Source organism: Lytechinus variegatus, chromosome 17, assembly GCF_018143015.1.
Source record: "Lytechinus variegatus isolate NC3 chromosome 17, Lvar_3.0, whole genome shotgun sequence".
Classification (NCBI taxonomy): Eukaryota; Metazoa; Echinodermata; class Echinoidea; order Temnopleuroida; family Toxopneustidae; genus Lytechinus; species Lytechinus variegatus.
Genome location: NC_054756.1, coordinates 6217571 through 6236226, shown reverse-complemented (window position 1 = coordinate 6236226; position 18656 = coordinate 6217571). Strand labels below are relative to the sequence as shown.

Here is an 18656-nt window from a genome sequence, read left to right as displayed (position 1 = left end):
CTTAGATGTTTGTTACTTCTGTTCTTTAATTTTCATTCCGCTGTTGTCAGAATAAATGTGTGAATATTATTTCTGAGAGAGTTCAAAGCGAAAGGTAAATAAAACATATCCTAACTCGGGACCTCAAAACAATTTTAAAACATACCTAATCGAGCGTTCATTAATCTGATATGTTTGTGACTTCTATTTTGTCTTATTTTCTTTCCCGCGGTTGTCAGAAAATTGCGTGCTTTATATTTCTTCTCGGAGAACGGGAGTCCGTAACGAAAGGTATATCATGTATATTTTAAATCATTAACACCTTAAAACAAAGTTAAAACATGTCCTGATAGATCGTTCATTAATCTTAGATGTTTGTTACTTCTGTTCTTTTATTTTCATTCCGCTGTTGTCAGAATAAATGTGTGAATATTATTTCTGAGAGAGTTCAAAGCGAAAGGTAAATAAAATATATCCTAACTCGGGACCTCAAAACAATTTCAAAACATACCTAATCGATCGTTCATTAATCTGAGATGTTTGTGACTTCTATTTTGTCTTATTTTCTTTCCCGCGGTTGTCAGAAAATTGCATGCTTTATATTTCTTCTCGGAGAACGGGAGTCCGTAACAAAAGGTACATGTATATCAAATATATCTTAAATCATTAACACCTCAAAACAAAGTTAAAACATGTCCTGAGAGATCGTTCATTAATCTTAGATGTTTGTGACTTCTGTTCTTTTATTTTCATTCCGCTGTTATTGTCAGACTAAAATTAATGTGTGATTTTTATTTCTTAGAGAGTTCAAAGCAAAAGGTATATAAAATATCTATTTTAACTCGTTAGGACCTCAAAACAATTTAAAAACATTCCCAATTGATCGTTCATCAATCTGAGATTTTTGTGATTTCTATTTTATTTTCTTTCCCGCGGTTGTCAGACATGTCAGAAAAATGCTTGATTTATATTTATTTTTTTGAGAACGGGGGTCCGTATATAACAAAATGCATATCAAATATATTTTAACTCAAACACCTCAAAACAATGTTAAAACATGTCCTGACAGATGCGTGATTTATATTTCCTTTCGGGGAATGGGAGTCCGTACCGAAAGGTATATCAAATATATTTTAATTCATCAACACCTCAAAACAATGTTAAAACATGTCCTGATAGATCGTTCATTAATCTTCGATGTTTGTGATTTCTGTTCTTTTATCTTTATTTCTGCTGTTGTCAGAATAAATGAGTGAATATTATTTCTGAGAGCGAAAGGTATATAAAATATATTTTAACTCGTTAGGACCTCAAACAATTTAAAAACATTCCTAATCGATCTTTCATTAATCTGAGATGTTTGTGACTTCTATTTTCTTTCCCGCGGTTGTCAGAAAAATGCGTGATTTATATTTACTCTTGAAGAACGGGAGTCCGTAACGAAAGGCATATCAAATATATTTCAACTCAAGCACCTCAAAACAATGTTAAAACATGTCCTGATAGATGCGTGATCTATATTTCTTCTCGGAGAACGGGAGTGCATAACGAAAGGTATATCAAATATATTTTAAGTCAATACACCTCAAAAACACTTTAAAACGTTTCTAGACAAAAATACCCATAGATTTTTAGATAAACAGCAACTTAACATTTCAATATTTTGCCGATATCAACTTTAAGTGAGGTATTGGTGTGCGCCGCCGATTAGAACAATATTTCAGTGAACTTCGCGGATTGGCAATAAAACTTGACTTGACCGGGATCAAATCATCAAAGCGCATGTGAAAATCAAAACATCACGTGTAAAATCGGCCACCACCGAATCGGCGGGTTTACGACACGCGTAAGAAAAATCCTGGCGAGAACGCTGATGTACATTGTATGTATGTCTATATTTAACTGAAAGGTTTGTGCTTAGAATCCCAGCACCAGTTTTCTTTTGTTGAATTCAAAGTAGTTGAACACAAAAGGGTGATCTCTGAATGAATGCCACATGAAGTTCATGACCTGTGGTCTACTGCACAGTCTACAAAACATAGTTTGGATCTCTGGGTTACAAAATGAAGACAGCGTATGGACAAACCTGATTTATCTCCTCTCCGTAGGTTGGTAGGAGAATTTGGAGATGGCTTCTTCTCTCGAATTATACCTCCATTCTGATATCCATTTGTAGGTATCTGCAAATTAAAGATAAATCCCAGTTGTGGCAACGACCTCAAAATGAGTTTGAACAGAATCCAATAAAATTACCACCAAGTGTTTGTATGTATTAATGAAAAATATATGTCGATTGGCTCTGGAAAAAAAAATGTGTAGTTGCTGGGAAATGAGCAAAATAAGCACAAAATTTCCATAAAATGTTGGGTATTTTGCCAAGCAATATTAATGCACTGTCCCACAATTACGCCTTTTTGTCTTTATAGTTATCATCAGAATTATCGGTTGTTAGCTAGGATTTTCTGATTTCACAAAGATAAGTTGATTTCAATGTACCAGATCTAGAGAATTAATTGTCTGCTGCAATTAGTTTCTTTAACCTTTAAACAATACTGCAAGTTAAGGTACTGAAAAAAAAGAATAAAGACTGCTTGTTATAATAATAATATAGGATATTTATATTGCGCACATTTCCACCTTGTTAGGTGCTCAAGGCGCCTAACAAGGTTTGCATCAGCGGATGAGCAAGATGCAAATTATGTCAATTTTTTAGCCAAACACTGAATTTCTAATCTGAACTTCCGAAGTACAAACTTTTTCCTTGAGTTCTAACAAGCTGCGCATTCTTCTTGTCATTTTTTTTTATAGCTCACTTACCTGTTTTCCATTTAAATGTTGTAGATCTTCTCTTTCTCTTGCAATCTTCCTTTTCTGTTCCTGTATGAAGTTATCCAGATCATCTTCTGCAGACATTCTGATCCAACATTAAACAGGATGCACATCTATCAAAAATAAAATGGAAAAAAAACGAGAGCCACATGAGATTTACAGTACTTAGCAAAAAATAAAAAGATTGAAAGCGTTTCATACACAACACCTTGAAAAAAAAAAGAACCGAATTCCACTTGCAAGGTTGCATTAATTTCCATCTGTGTATTATGTTGCCCATTGACATACACAAAGAGCCAAGCTCCTCATCCACCTCTCTGTAATTTTATTTTGTCTGAAACTTAGCAGATGGATATTTAATTCATATGAATGATATATATTTCATTCCTTTGATAAAAAAATCTTTCAACATTTACATCTTCAATCAATTTCATCGCATTCAGTCACTTCTCTTTGATTTACAGCTCACCTCCTCATTATTTTTTTTTCTTTTATTAGCTTATTTTTCTCTCAATATACTTTCATCTATTCTCATTTTTTTCTATTTCACTCATTATTTTGTCTAAACATGCCACTAATAAAACTTCAGAATGTCCGACCTCGATCCTGAATAATATGCAATTATTATGTAGCTTTTATAATCATCTGTGGAGAGAAAAAGAAAACACAGCTTTGTTTATAGGCCTACTCTGAATAAAATCATGATTGAGATAATTATTTATGAAACATGTAATCTTGACCATCAAGTGATATTACAATAACTAGAATAAAGTAATCAAATCTTCTGCAGAGTTTGTTTTATTGTCTTGATCATCATTTTATTATTACTTGGAATTCCGGGACCAGTTTCCTCCACTGCCTCACCGAATTACACTGTCCCTGGGCCCCGGGGGGGCACTCGACCAAAAAGTGGTGGGGGTGTGCCGCGGGCGAGACAAAAAACGGGGGCCTTGGAGCGGGCTTATTGTAGATGAGGGTCCTCGGAACGGGCTTCGGAACGACAAATGTTTGTGAAAACGGGGGTCCTTGGAACGGATCGCCAGCGTGTGAGCGCGTATGCATCCCTACGGAACGGTCATGCGTGCATGATGCAGCTAGCGCAGCCTCCGCCGGGGAGCTCTGCGGCCGCTTTTCACCAAAATTGCAGCTCATTCAACGCGATCGGAGCGGCGTAACAAAAAATATGCGAAGCTTTGGAGCGGATTTCTCTTTTCTTTTTTCTCGATAAGAAAATGCTATGCCTTGGAGCGGCTTTCTTTGTTCTTTTTCTCAACAAGGAAAAAATGCTATGCCTTGGAACGGAAATTTGAGTGTAAAAATGGGGGTCCCCTCCGCGGCACATACCCACTATGCATTATATACTGAGTGCCCCCCCCCCGGCCCTGGGCCGAGAGTGCATGCCTGCTGTCCGTGCATACAAGCACACTTTGCACAGCAGCTGCACAGCTCAAAATACACACAGACTGTGCGCGAAAATGAAAGAAAATTGCATTTATTTTGTCTTCATAAAATCTATGGTAATTCTTGCACATCTATCTCTGCCACCCATGATTAGGTCCAAGTCTTTAAGAAGAAAAGTGATGTTAGACTGTGGAACAAATCACTCATGGTTTCAAATCGTCTCGTGTGTGAAGGATTCATATGCACCTGGTGCACGCGAATCTTTCACACCATTTTTACTAAAATAACTATGACTTTACATCATAGCTATGAATTATAATTTTTCTATAACACTTACCGAACCATATGGATCGTTTGTTGAATTCTCTTTGTTGTTTGTTTTAATAAAATAAGAGCATTTTTCGTGATCTTCACGTAGATGCCTCTTGATCAGCGTTGATATCAACTTTTGCCTAAAGAGGGCGCGCGATATTATTCACCAAGCCGGTAGGCACTTAAGAACCAAGTTTGAAAGGATACTCGTAAAATTATGTCACTCTCGCCGATGAATATTCATTAGATCGTGGTCGTGCGTGTTCAATACACACCGAGTGCATGCATGCAGAGAGTTTGTATTGAACACGCACGACCAGGATCTAATGAATATTCATCGGCGAGAGTGACATAATTTTACGAGTGTCCTTTCAAACTTGGTTCTTAACTGCCTACCGTACCTTTTTTTATGGTGTTGCAAGCTAGCTGCATTCTAGGCGATCAGCATTATTTTCTTGCTCGTTCAATCCACTTTCATCATCATCTTGTCAAAAGATGGCGTACTTTACCAATAAGTATATACATGAGATGCAACCTGTTGATTTTTGGTACAATTTCCTATTACGCGCTGACGACTTGAATTGAGAATGTTCGATACGAAAAATTGCTTTTCGATTGTTGTTTGCGTACTTTCCACCGCAGTATTAAAGGGGAAGTTCACCCTGACAAAAAGTTTATTGTAAAAATAGCAGAAAAAATAATAAAAAATATTGTCGAAGGTTTGAGAAAAATTCATCAAATAATTAAAAAGTTATTAGAATTTCAATTATTTGATTTGTGACGTCATATGCGAGCAGCATTCCTACATAGCGAATGGTAAAAAATCAATGAAATGTCATTTTCTCAGAAAATTGAAAATGGTTTTCACTTTACCTTTTGTATATCAATAGACAAATCATTTCACACCCGATAATGAATAGAAAACAAAATTACGTCATCAGGAACCAAGCAAAATTTGAAATTCATGCCTTTTATGTTACAGAACACATGGGGCAGCTGCTCGTTTATGACGTCACAAATCCAAAACTTTGAACTCTAATAACTTTCCTACTCTTTAACGGATTTTCCTCAAACCTTCACCAATATTTTTTACTATTTTTTCTGCTATTTTTACAACAAAGTTTTCTTCAGGGTGAACTTCCCCTTTAAGGACGGATCGAACGGAGTATCCTGGTTGAGACTTGGAGGTAAGCGATAAAAACAGTTTTATAAATAATTTCCAATTCATTTTTTTTTAAAAACTAAAACTATTAAAAAGAAATCATTAGTGGAGAAATACTGAAACGTTTGGCGTTTTTTATTCCCTCACATTCGTGTGATGAATGAAAACGTCAAAGTCCACTATGAAACCACATGCGTTGTGCGAGGTTAGTATTACTAACCTCGCATGTTGTGTGAGTGGGAACAAATATGACAGGGCATTTACTGGAAGTTAGCAAAATGTTGGCTGCGGGCGTCGATCTTATTTTGATACACTATGGAAATCGTACACTTTATTGTCGGCTGCTTGAGCTCCCATGGACATGGTCGCATCCGGACAACAGCGGCGCTATTGGCAATTGCCCCTCTTGCGATCCCGTGATCCTTTAATTAGCTATATTACATGATTTTTTTTATTTTTTTAAATACAGACAAATTATACATCACTTGAAAGGTTTTTTCAAGACAAATTCAATGGTGAAGACCAAATTACAATTGGAGCACCATAACTGAAGATATGGCCTCTTAAAGGGACGCTATACGCGGAACTTTTCTGCCACCCAAGACAAGTACCCATTGGGTGGCAGATCTACAGGTACTTGTAGATCTAAGAAACTTCCATACTTTTTTTTCATGTAGGTTACTAAGTTAATTTGACTAAAATGCAACACAAGAGGTGATCTTGTAGAGCATGGCTGTGTTACCTTCATATTTTTCTTATTCAAACAGCTTCTATTTGTGAAAATATAGTATACAAGAAGAAAGATAACAAATTAGAATAAGACAAGAGAAATGCATGGAACGCTTTGCGTTGTTAAAAAAAATTAATCAACTCTTATAAAATAAAAATGAATGTCCCACTATACTTCCCGGTATCTGTAAGATTTATATCATTCAAAAGTAGAAAATTAAGTTTTGCAAGTAAATTTTTTTTTCTTTCTGTTTGTCCATGTTCACTCTGTATTCTGTATAATTACCATGATGTCTCTTTTTGTTTGCAGATCTGAGAATGCGAGATCAGACAGCTGGAGCTGCAACAGTACCTAGAAATGTACTCCACTGCTTAGAATTATAGAATATATTAACATTAAATATATTGGAATATATAAAGTTAAAAAGCAAGTCTCTGACATTATCTGAATTTCTACTACCTTTAAAATCACATTTACAAAATAATCTCCCTCCTAGTAAACATAATAAAACAGGGACCCATTATTGTGTACATCATGTGAATTGATGAGACAGCTTATTGATATGATGACACAAAACAACAGAATATAGATATAGTCATGTATCTATTCATTTTAATACCAGTACCAGGCAGCAGTCAATGCATGGTCTGCGCCTGTACACCATGAAAAAAAAATGAGACTGCTTTAATTCCCGCCTGTTTTTTTTTTTTCTTGAAATATTAAGTTGAAATTATCATTAATTTATCATCAATACACATAATTCATGCAGAAATCAAATGCACAACTTATCACCTACAACTAATTTCAATGGGTTTAACAATAACATACATGCATCAAGTACCACACCCATGGCCACCACGCCCACTCACTCCTTTCGGTCAGCCATGGCACCAAAATCACACTCTAGGCGGCACAACATGGGCTTGCATTCGCCTCTTGCGCAGCTATGCGACACATTCTTATATATCAAAATTAGATTTTCTGATACAAATACACTTCAAAGAATTAATTTATATCTGATATTTGACTGTTCCCTGGGAAATTTTCTGTTTATACGGCTTTGAAGTAAGAAAATAGAAACACGATTTACCGTAAGTGTCCAAAAAACTCCTTTTTGTAACGAAAAACATTGCCGATATTGAACTGACATCGTCACTAACTTGTAGAAGAAAGTCTGCCGATTTTAATGATACATAACACATGGTTATTTGATGCCCCTAGAGGGTGTCAACAAGTAAAAGTAACTTGCAAGATTAACCCGGTTCTGGAGTCATATTTTCCAAAATGGCGACTTCCATCGTGTGACGACGGACAGGTGGTGCTCTCGAAAACGGCCTTAAAAACAACATTTTGGCGATGCAAATGTGAGTAAATTGACTAGAAATAAGAAGTTTAGATATAATAGAAAAAGATCGTAAGATTTTATGAAAAAAGGATTTGAAATGTTGATAGGCCTACACTGGCTCAATGAATTTTGCCCATTTTGTGTGTTGGCAGAATAGGAAATGTGTTAAACGCGAACCCGTTGCGATCGCTCCTTTAATTGCGTGAATCTATTTGCGATAAGGTCTATTGGTTCATCCCACAGCACAGATCATTATTGCATGCCAGCATGGACCAGGTCACAAAAATAATTTGGTTGATGAAACTGAAAGTAGGCCTATGCAAAATTATCGATAGCGATGACAATATTCATCCAGCCACATTTTTTTTTGTTTAAGGCTTTCAATCAGTCAATAGTCTTTACTGCATCCAAAAATAGAACTCTGACTTTGGCCGCGCCGGCAGCTACGCCTCTAACCGTTCCTGGGAGAGAGGCAAGCCACAAACAGCCCAAGGCAAGGCTGAGCTGAGGCTCGCGCTTTCGCACGCACTCGTGAGCCCAGGCCCCAGATCTGTCTTACATTACGACACACAAATCGAAAGCAATGGGACTGAAGCTAGAACCTTCGTTGCCAATTATGAGCGCTTGGCAACTGTAAACAACTAGATTGGCGGTGGAATATCTCCTTGAAATAATACAATACTTATGTTTGATTATTTTCTTTATATAAAATCTCCCTTACCTCAGTCTTAAACACCTTCGCTTAACGATATTACCATCCAAATTAATTGGCATCGTGCATTTCTAAAACCGTAGCAGGCTGAAAATTTGAGATGTTGCGGCACCGTCAGGAAATATTTTTGTCGAACCGCAATGCATGATGGGAAATTATCATACATATCATTAATAAACACCATGCACCATGTATGCCAAGCGAGCGAAGCTCGAGAGGTGAAAGTGAAATTATCATTCAAGATTCAATTCTTTTCTATTGGTTCATGTATGTACGCTTAAAAGGAAATGTAACAATAAGTGTACATACTCAAAGAATAAAAGTCAAATATGTTATAACAATAAACCAACAAAATAGATTATTAACTATACCTGCAATTATACATACCCCCTCCCCCGTCCCCGGCCCCCTCAGTTGAATCCAATTAGAGGCCACTGCATGGTTTCAAGTTCCAGTTGAAACCAAATTAACCAATTAGTGGAGGCAACTGGTTACAGTTGGAATGAATTTGTCATCAGAGCTTCGAATATATGTGATTTTGACGTAATTTGGTAACATTTTAGTGGTGTATATTATCTAATTTATGAACATTATATGGTTTTCACTGCTAAATATTTTAAACATTTATCTTTAAAAAATGTGGCACTTGAGAATGAAAAGAAATGAAGAGATCGATATATGGTAAATTATGATGAATCACACAAAACATTAATCTGTACACATGTGCATTGACATTTAATATGCAAATCTGCAGTTGGGTAACTGGAAAAATGTCAGTGGAAACCAGTTCAGTACCCAACTGGATCCTGTTAGGATTTCCAGTTAACAGGTTCCAGTTAATTATAGTAGGATTTCCAGGCCCAATTGGTTCCAATTAGAAGTCATTTCCAGTTACCCAACTTTCCAGTAAAAAGTCATTTCCAGTTGGAAGAAATTAAGTTACCCAACTGGTCGTGCAGCTAGTTAGGATAAATTTCCAGTTACCCAACTGGTTCCAGTTAGGATTTCCAGGCCAGTTACCAGACTGGTTCCAGTTAGAAGTCATTACCAGTTGGAAGACAATTCCAGTTACTCACTGGTTCCAGTAAGGATTTCCCCTTGCCCAACTGGTTCCAATCGATTTCAATTGGAAATTGTTATATTCCAGTTAAAACCAATTGAAACCAGTTGGAAATCCAATTGGTTTCAATTGGATTTTGGTCGGGTGTATATTTCTTTGTGGTCGACTTTTTTAGGGGGGCTTTATAGTCCCCCTTCCCTTCCCCCTAAAACCACGCCTGCATGTTTTCGTGTTATATATTATTTCTTTTACATTTATTGTGTTTGAAATGTATTTTTCCACATAATATTTTTAATTGGTGTGTGTTATATTGCAGCAGCATCCACATGCATTTGGCCAAATGCGGTTTATATAGACCTAGCCATTATATCAAAGTTTAAACTCGACTGATGTAATTCTGGACGGTTCATCATAACTTAAAAATTGAAAATAGTGTCCTGGTCATGGATCGATTCCTCGTCACATGAACCATCAAAAAATTGTTATTTGTGTGTTTGGTCTTTATGGTTTAATAGTACATGTAGGCCTAGGCCTGTCTTGTTTTGGTATAACTTTTTGCCATGCCTTGTTCTTGTACCGTTCTGTCACGTCCTTTTTTGTAACGTTTTGTTTTCTGTGTCCTTTCCACTTTTTCTTCATATGTTGTAATATAATCCAGTCTTCATTTAATTGGGAGAATATATAACAAAAGATATTGAACAAGGATTTACATATAATTTTTACAAGAAAGATATGATGACTTGCATATTATTTATATTTTGAACTTCAACAAGAACGATATCATTTGTATATTATATATATATATTGTTTTTTGCATTCTTATTTATTGCCAACCTTCATTAACAAGCTTTCCTTTTCAGAATGTTTCTATTTCATTTCAAAATGTTATATTGCAATTTGCTTTACTTTGTAACTTTGTTGAAATTTTGGAATGAATCAATTCGTTATCAATAAAAAAAGAAGCATATTGTTTATATGCTAATTAGGCGAATAAAAAATGCTCAAGGTTACCAAAATGGCGGAACCATGCAAGCTAAATTAACTCAATTCCCATCTAGAACAAGAATCAACAACAACTGAAAAGAAATCTTGGACGACGATAATTCCAGGTATGAAAATTTTCCACTTGACTAGATATGCACTGCAAAAACACAGGTGTTGATTTAACACCAGCCTGGAATCTATGTATGTCAACACCAGAGAAGGGTTAAACAACACTGATATTGGTATTAGTCTATAACACCGGAAAGGTGTTTATACAACACCAATTAGTATTTAAACAGCATCAATTTGATTTTAAACTGGTGTTGTTTCAATACTTCTCTGGTGTGGACATATAGTTTCCGAGCTGATGTTAGATCAACACCAGGGTTTTTGCATTGTGCCACCTCTCTCTCTCGTTTCAGTTCCTCCGCTGTTCGGAGATCGGCAGGTACAACTGCAAAAGTTGAGTCAATTAGTTTGGTAAATGTCAAGTCCAGGGGAATTGAAAGACAGGCAGGTTACTGAGAGTTGACAGGTTTATGATTTCATGTTGTTGCAGCTATATGGACATAGGGGCGACCGTCCTTTATGATTTTTAAGAAGTGCGGAATGAGAGACATGAGAGGGGGAAATGAAGCAAAAAAAAAAAGAGGAAGAAATAGAAGCCGGAGAAGAATGTCCACACAGAATTGTAAAGAATGCGTGTAACACTTCCATTTATTGGAATGTAGGATAAGAGTGCCGTGGCCGTAATCGAACCCGTATGTATATTCGCTATCGAATGTCAATTACAAAAGTGGTAGTTAATGTCAATTAATGCATAATTCCTTCTATCTAAATTCCAGTGAATCGTTGGCGTACGGATGGGGGAGGGCTCGTGCCCCCGGGGCCCGGGGGGGGGGCACTCGACCAAAAAAGTGGTGGGGGTGTGCCGCGGGCGAGACAAAAAACGGGGGCCTTGGAGCGGGCTTGTTGTAAAAAGGAGGGTCCTCGGAACGGGCTTCGGAACGACAAATGTTTGTGAAAACGGGGGTCCTTGGAATGGATCGCCAGCGTGTGAGTGCGTATGCATCCCTATGGAACGGGTATATGCGTGCATGATGCAGATAGCGCGGCCTCCGCCGGTGGAGCTCTGCGGCCGCTTTTCACCAAAATCGCAGCTCATTCAATGCGATCGGAGCGGCGTAACGAAAAATATGCGATGCTTTGGAGCGGATTTCTCTCTACTTTTTTCTCGATAAGAAGAAAATGCTATGCCTTAGAGCGGCTTTCTTTGTTCTTTTTCTGAACAAGGCAAAAATGCTATGCCTTGGAACGGAAATTTGAGTGTAAAAATGGGGGTCCCCTCCGCGGCACATACCCACTATGCATTATATACTGAGTGCCCCCCCCCCGGGGGGGCTCGTGTCACAGAAAATAATAGATCTTTGTATCAACAAGTCAAGTTTTGCTCGATCGCTTCGCTCGCTTGCAGATTTTAAGAAATTTTGCCCTGTGCGCCAGGTCTGACCCTGAGACAATAATTTTAAGGGGTTCATTAATTACAGTCATGTACATCACTGAAGAAGATACCGGTTTCTTTTATTAATTTTGCGAGCGCAAAACTAGTGGCGACGGAAGCATCAAAATTTAGGAAGCGGAAAAATATTTTCGCCCACATTTTTCTCATGCGGCTGCTAAAAGAGAATTTTCATCTTTTGGAGGGTAGTCCCACAAAAGTCTAAAGTTTTAAGTAAATCTATAACGCAGGGATTAAACCACAGTGGAACAACATGACACTTATTCAATAATTTTCACCCTTCATTTCCCCTATATGATAGTTGGATTTAGAAATAATAGATTGTTGATTTTCCTGGCATTATTACGCTGTTAAGGTTATTACGACATAAGGACTGATTTATTTTTCCCTTCTCTTTGCCCCCCCCCCCCCCTCTCCCTCGTTGTCTCTCTCTCTCTTATCTTTATATCCCTCAACTTTTTCCTCTTTTCTATATTATTATGTTCGATCCAATTCTTCCCTTCAGTCATTGCTTCCTCAATATCCCCATCATGATCACTCTTCAAGCTCCCATTTGCCCCAAACTTTCTTTTTTAAGATGTGAATACTCACTTCCAATCATTCTTGTCTTTTCCATATACTAGCCTTTGCATGATTTATATTTTCATCATACCGATGTCCTAGTACAAAAATTTCAGAACAACTTAAAAATCATGCGTTACCATATATCCCTTCCTCCCCCTTGTCATTACTTTACTGTGAAATTTGTTATGGATTGAATCGACTCGTTATAATCCATGTGCATAATATCACTGCTTCATGTTTGTTTCTTTCTTCATCTTATGTTGCCCTGTATACTGTTCGTCTAGAACAGATAAACGGCTTATTGTAATCGTTTCTCTTTTTATCAATAAAAGGCGATTTATATTTCAAAAAATCACAAACCAGATTGGATAAGTTACTAACCCTATAATAAAAAAAATCGATTAAAAAAAAGATCTCGACCTGAAAATGGGACAGTTTAAGCATGTTTCCGATAAAGAACAAAGAATACGAGCGCGAAGCGATAGTACAATTTAATTTATATGTATTATATTTACTTGAAAATTGACAGTTTGATTAAGCATTTCATTTTTACAACGTATACAAGCGCAAAACTCCAGATAAGATTTTATTTCGAGATACCTTGAAACTGGACGTTCTTATTTAAGAAATATGTAAATAAACAATTATATCGAGTGCGAAGTGCGATTTGATATTTCTTAGCTTAAGACATAAATTAATAACGGAACATTCTATACACTTGTTTGTAATTATGATGGATATCATCCTGAATATATTATTTGTTAATCTTCTAATCTGAAACTGGTTTTTAAAATAAAGTACAATCTGAGTGAGTTATTAGCGGCAGAATACGAGTGCGAGGCGAAAGCTTAGATTAAAAAAATATGGTTATTATGTGTCACGTGGCGAGTGACTTTTTTGATAATTTATATACCTACTGCTGCTTGACACCAAATAAGGAATACGTAAAACTGATTATTAAAAGATTTAATCAAATCTCTTCAACCATTATGTTGTTTCTTTATGATTTGTTTTACAATAAATTGTAAATGAAAATATACATGGATATTGATAACGGTATATAAGTTAACTTAATAATTGTTGACTTGAATCCCCATCATCTCTTCTGGCCTGACATGCCTCACTCGGCCCTGGTGGTCGGTCCAGTTCCTGGCCTCCGCAGCTTGCGATGTCTCGGCCTCGTCCTCCGCAGACAGTGTTGCCCCTTCATGAGTAGCCTCCAGATCAGAGAGATGTGGCTTCAACCAATTAGTGGACGAGATCGAGCCCCCAATTTTGACGAATCATGTCGGTGGAGAACCGGCGGCAGCTGGGGTCGTTATCTCGTCACCGGCGTAGTCCCTCAGTTTTAACTTCGACTGCCTATGCTAACATTTGTGGTCTATTCTAGGTTAGGGGGTTCTCCCTGAATTACTGAAATTAACCTTCTAATATACATTACTGTTACTAGGACTAACTGCAAAGTTTCTGTAAAGTAATTCAAAGAATTTCAACAGATGAATGCATAAAGCAACATATTCTTAATAACAAAATATTTCCTGTGCATCGATACACTTACATTCATCAATGCTAAAGCAGAGATTCAGCTATTTATGACACCTGTATGAAAATGCTTCACCTAGTAAGAAATATTTCTAACACCTGTACAAAGTATGGCAAACCTGGTACACTTGCGCTCAAGGGGGGGGGGGGGTAACCAACATTTCCAACGCTGGCTTTTGAAATATTCCAAACATAAGTACATTCTTGTCTAAAGGCCTACCCTAACCTGGACCCGGGGGGGGGGGCACTTACATTGACGAGTGGATACCATACGCGACCAAAAAACACGTAAAAAGGATGTCTTTTTAACGATGGGGCACGTTACGTACGTAACGTGATAAGGGTATCAAAAACACAAAAATAAGGAAAAAAGGGTATCTATTTCGCTAGGAAAATTACGTGTTTAGGGTCGAATTTGCGGGGATGATAAAACAAAATTAAAATGTTTTATAAAGGATGTCCTTTTTGCCCAAACACTTCGTGTTTAGAGTCCGATTTGCACGAGGTGTAGAAGGTGGGGTCGTACTAAACCAAATAAGGTAAAGCCGACGACCGAAGGACCCGTAACAATAAAACATTCATGTACTTGTTTAGGGGTTCATTTCAGGGAACATTTACCAATGTTTTGTTATGAATATTTGTTAAGAGTAGGATTTTACTCGCCAATACTTGTTAAGGGGTGCATTTTCAGAATATGGAAATTACGTGTTTAGGGTGCTTTTCGAGACCCCATGGTCGCGCATGGTATCCACTCGTGAATGGAAGTCCCCCCGGGACCTGGACCGAGTAAAGGCCTGGTCACACCGCCCGAGCGTTGATTGAGCGGTCGTGGAGCGGTAGGGAAAGAGAGTCGAATTTCGCTCACAAAATTTGGGGAAAAAATCGAAAACAAAAAAGAAACAATCGAAATCGAAAATGATGAACGGTAGCGAGCGGTGATGATTTTTTTCTCTCCGCTCCACGACCGCTCCAACAACGCTCGGGCGGTGTGACCAGGCCTTAATATTTTAAACACATGTTTGAACTCAACTGAAACATTATAATTGCATTAAATTTCTTTCCTGACAATATGCGATAAACTTCTTGTCAGGGTGAACTTCCCCTTTAAGACCTAAAACATTAGGCATAGAGTTTTTTGTAATCATGAAAATGATAGGTATCTTCCTATGAATAAATGATTTGAGCGTTTAGAGCGAAATTGGATTTTTCATATAATAACCTGATAGGTACATTTCAACATTAAAGAAATATGTCAAGATTATATATATGCCTAGATATCAATAATTAAAGTAATAGTGCGAAGGGCGAGCTGATTTTTGGAGCGATTTTGACCTGAAAAGGGTTATTCTCGGCAATATCACTAAACAAGAAGAGAATTGCGTATCTCGCTAGATTTGCCTGCCAAATAATGTGTGCGCGAAGCACGAGGCGGCGGGATGATTTTTTTTTTTTAACTCAGTACCTTTTTGAACTGGAATGCGTGACTTTTTCAAACAAAACAAAAATAAAACTCGAGGCGCGAGCAAAAAAAAAGCATATTGACTCTAAAAAAATGACCTGATTTTTTTCTATTTTCAAATTATCCCCTTCCCTTATTTCATTCACTTTTTATTTCATTCCCATCTTGTGGTTCTATTCCTTTTCTCTACTTCCCTTTTCCCCCTTTTTTCTTCGCGTAGCGCGAAGCCTGCGGCGGATGTGGTTTAGGGATCAAAGCCTGCAGTAGAACCAGTACAGTGACACTTTTTCCAGAGGACATTTCGTGAAATGAAATAAGGTAATAAAAAATGCCTTTCGCTATCATAAAATTGTCAAATTAATCGCGGAACAATATTTTTTGTTAAAAGTCATAAGATCAGGCAACATGGAAAGTGTTTTTATATAATTGTATAAAATGGGAAATGAGGGGTTTTAGAAAGAAAAATGAGCGCGAACGCACGCTTAGTTTTTCATATTCAGATCTAAAAAGGAACGTTTTAAACATTGTTAGACATTAGATTCTTAGTAAATAAACCAACCGAAAAACAATTCTTCGACATACTTGGAGAGGGGGGGGGGGGTCCTAATGGGACTCCTGGGCCCTGGCCACACTTTTTTCGCGAAGGGGGGGGGGGGGGGTGGTTCTCCTGTCCCTCACCCTAGACCATGTAGACTGACGCCGAAGTCTCCACTACCGTGTATTGCACTTCCCGAATCTATCCCCATTGAGAAGTCGTCATATTGTTGTATATAAATGCAACTATTCATGAAATGAATGAACATCGTGAATGAATTAAGCGAGCTGCCGTACTGTTTCCATGCCATCCATCGCCTAGTATACCCCCTCCCAGAGGCGTGATAAGCCGGAAATGTTGAGGGAGCTAGATATGGCGTATCGAGTGAAATTTATAAAAAGTTGCAAACGAAGCGAGCATAATTTCAGACATTTCTGTAACAAAAAAAAAAATCAAATTTTGTGATAGATTTTGACATAATATGCAGATAATAATATCATATTTAACCCTTCTTTCTTTCCTTTTCTCCTCCCCCCCCCCTTGGTCGTGATTTTTTTTTTTTTTTGGGGGGGGGGCAATCTGTACGCCACGTACTGCCCCTTCCCACTCCATGCCGCCCCGTAATACTTGCCGGGAATATCTTCCAGAGCTGGACTGTTCGATGAAACCATATACGCCAGCATAAGTGTGAAGAGTATGCATGCCTATATAGATTTAATTACAAAAATATATCCACCGACACAACATGGAGCCAACAACTGACGCGCATCCTGGTATATGCTTGATGCCCACCACTTGAATTGATTAGTTGTGATAGCATTATAAATTTCATTGATGAATGGGAGGTTTCATATTAGACAATTTATTAACGTTGTGACAAACGCCGAGTTTATAATCACCATCCAGTCGCTGAAAGGGCTTTGAGGAGATCCACCACCGAAGCATAAGACGTAGATATTTCGCCATTCTCAGTTTGTAAAGGTCAATATCAACATTAACAGGAGTGCATATTATATCACCACCATGGCCGTGAGACGCAACAAATTACTTTATGGATTACCAATTGTAGTTATAGGAGTGGTATCTTTCAACCTGTTATTCGTGGTGAAGCAGTTCGCATCGCAAGGCAAGTATCGCGAAGCTAAATTATATGTATTCGCAAGTAATTAAATGCGGTAGGGCAATTATCGCTCACGCCACTGACCACTGAAATTGAGAATACACATCAATTTAGATGATGATTAAAAAGCATTGTCCACATGCATGGTACAAAATCATAATGGAAAATTAATGTACTCATTACAATGCTATATTATATCAGTTCGTTATAAGCCAGGATCTAACATCAAGGCCGGAAGAACAAAGAAAAATAAAACAAATCAAAATTGAAACCTGGTTTCCTATTTCTGTTTTCCCGTTTTCGCTTTCACGCATCTTGTTTAATTTTTCCGTTTCAAAATCTTAATTCGTTTTTTTTTCCGATTTAGAAACGGAAAATACAAGCAAGAAGACGCGTTCAATTTTCTGTTTCGGGAAAGTAAAAACGAAAAAGGAAAAAAAAAAAATTTCAATTCAAATTATTGTTTAAAAGTAAGAAAAAAAGTTGAAATATGTAAAAACGGCAAAAAGGACTAAAAACGAACCGTTATTCCGTTTCTCCGTTTTTACATATTTTATTCCTGATACATATTATTTATCAACGCCCGTTTTTTCTGTTTTAAATCTCAAAATCAGAATTAGTTTTCATTCAATATTTCTTTTTCACTTTTCCGTTTCATAATCAGAAAAAAAATTAATCATTGGTATCCAAAAGTTAGCAGCTGTTGAACAGTACCTTGATTCATTGATATATATATATATATATATATATTTATATATTTTCTTTTAATGGTGATTGAATAAAGGACTATACTTTCTTGGAGAAATTTTACGCTTTATCACTATCTTATTCTTTGTTACCTAGATTTCAATTACACTAAATTCAACTGAAATTGCGTTTCCCAGAATAATTCATCTCATGAACTATAATATGAGGAAAACTATTGTTTATATAAAATTGCAAATTCAATCCTACATCTTATATCACGTAAGAGAATTCAGACATTCCAAGTTAGGTAGAGAATGACACAATGTTTTTTTTTTCACTTGAATAACGCTATGAGAAATTATGAATGACAGAGACGGATCCATGCATAATTTTCCAAAAGGGGGTCACATTTTCTATAATAGGAAAATTTGACACAATAAAAGGGTTTCACTAACAAATGAAGGTAATTTTTCCCACGTAAGATTTGACAAGCAACAGAAAATGTCCCCACTTGTGTATCAATCTCATATTTACAGATGTCAACGATGTACATGTATTGACAGATCATGATGTGTGGACTTTGATCAATACAATTTTGAAGCATGAGAATTGAAACTTATCAACTTTAAACATATTGCCTATGACTCTCTGAAGGGGAGGGGGTGGCACGGGCCGGATGTCCCCCCCCCCACACACACCCGCCTCTGATGAGTGAA

General features: G+C 37.1%; 1 protein-coding gene across 2 annotated transcripts in view; it reads right to left on the bottom strand.

Moving 5' to 3' along the window:
• LOC121430966 (centrosome and spindle pole-associated protein 1-like) overlaps positions 1 to 8610 on the bottom strand; it is an 87669-nt gene extending 79059 nt beyond the window's left edge. For both annotated transcript variants that reach the window (XM_041628406.1, XM_041628407.1), the window contains exons 1-3: positions 8480 to 8610; positions 2797 to 2921; positions 2066 to 2159 (exon numbers count right to left, since the gene is read on the bottom strand). In XM_041628406.1, the coding sequence (XP_041484340.1) occupies positions 2066 to 2159; positions 2797 to 2892 (190 nt within the window). In that variant the 5' untranslated portion in view covers positions 2893 to 2921; positions 8480 to 8610. The remainder of the gene's footprint in view (positions 1 to 2065; positions 2160 to 2796; positions 2922 to 8479) is intronic.
• Positions 8611 to 18656: the final 10046 nt, after the last annotated feature.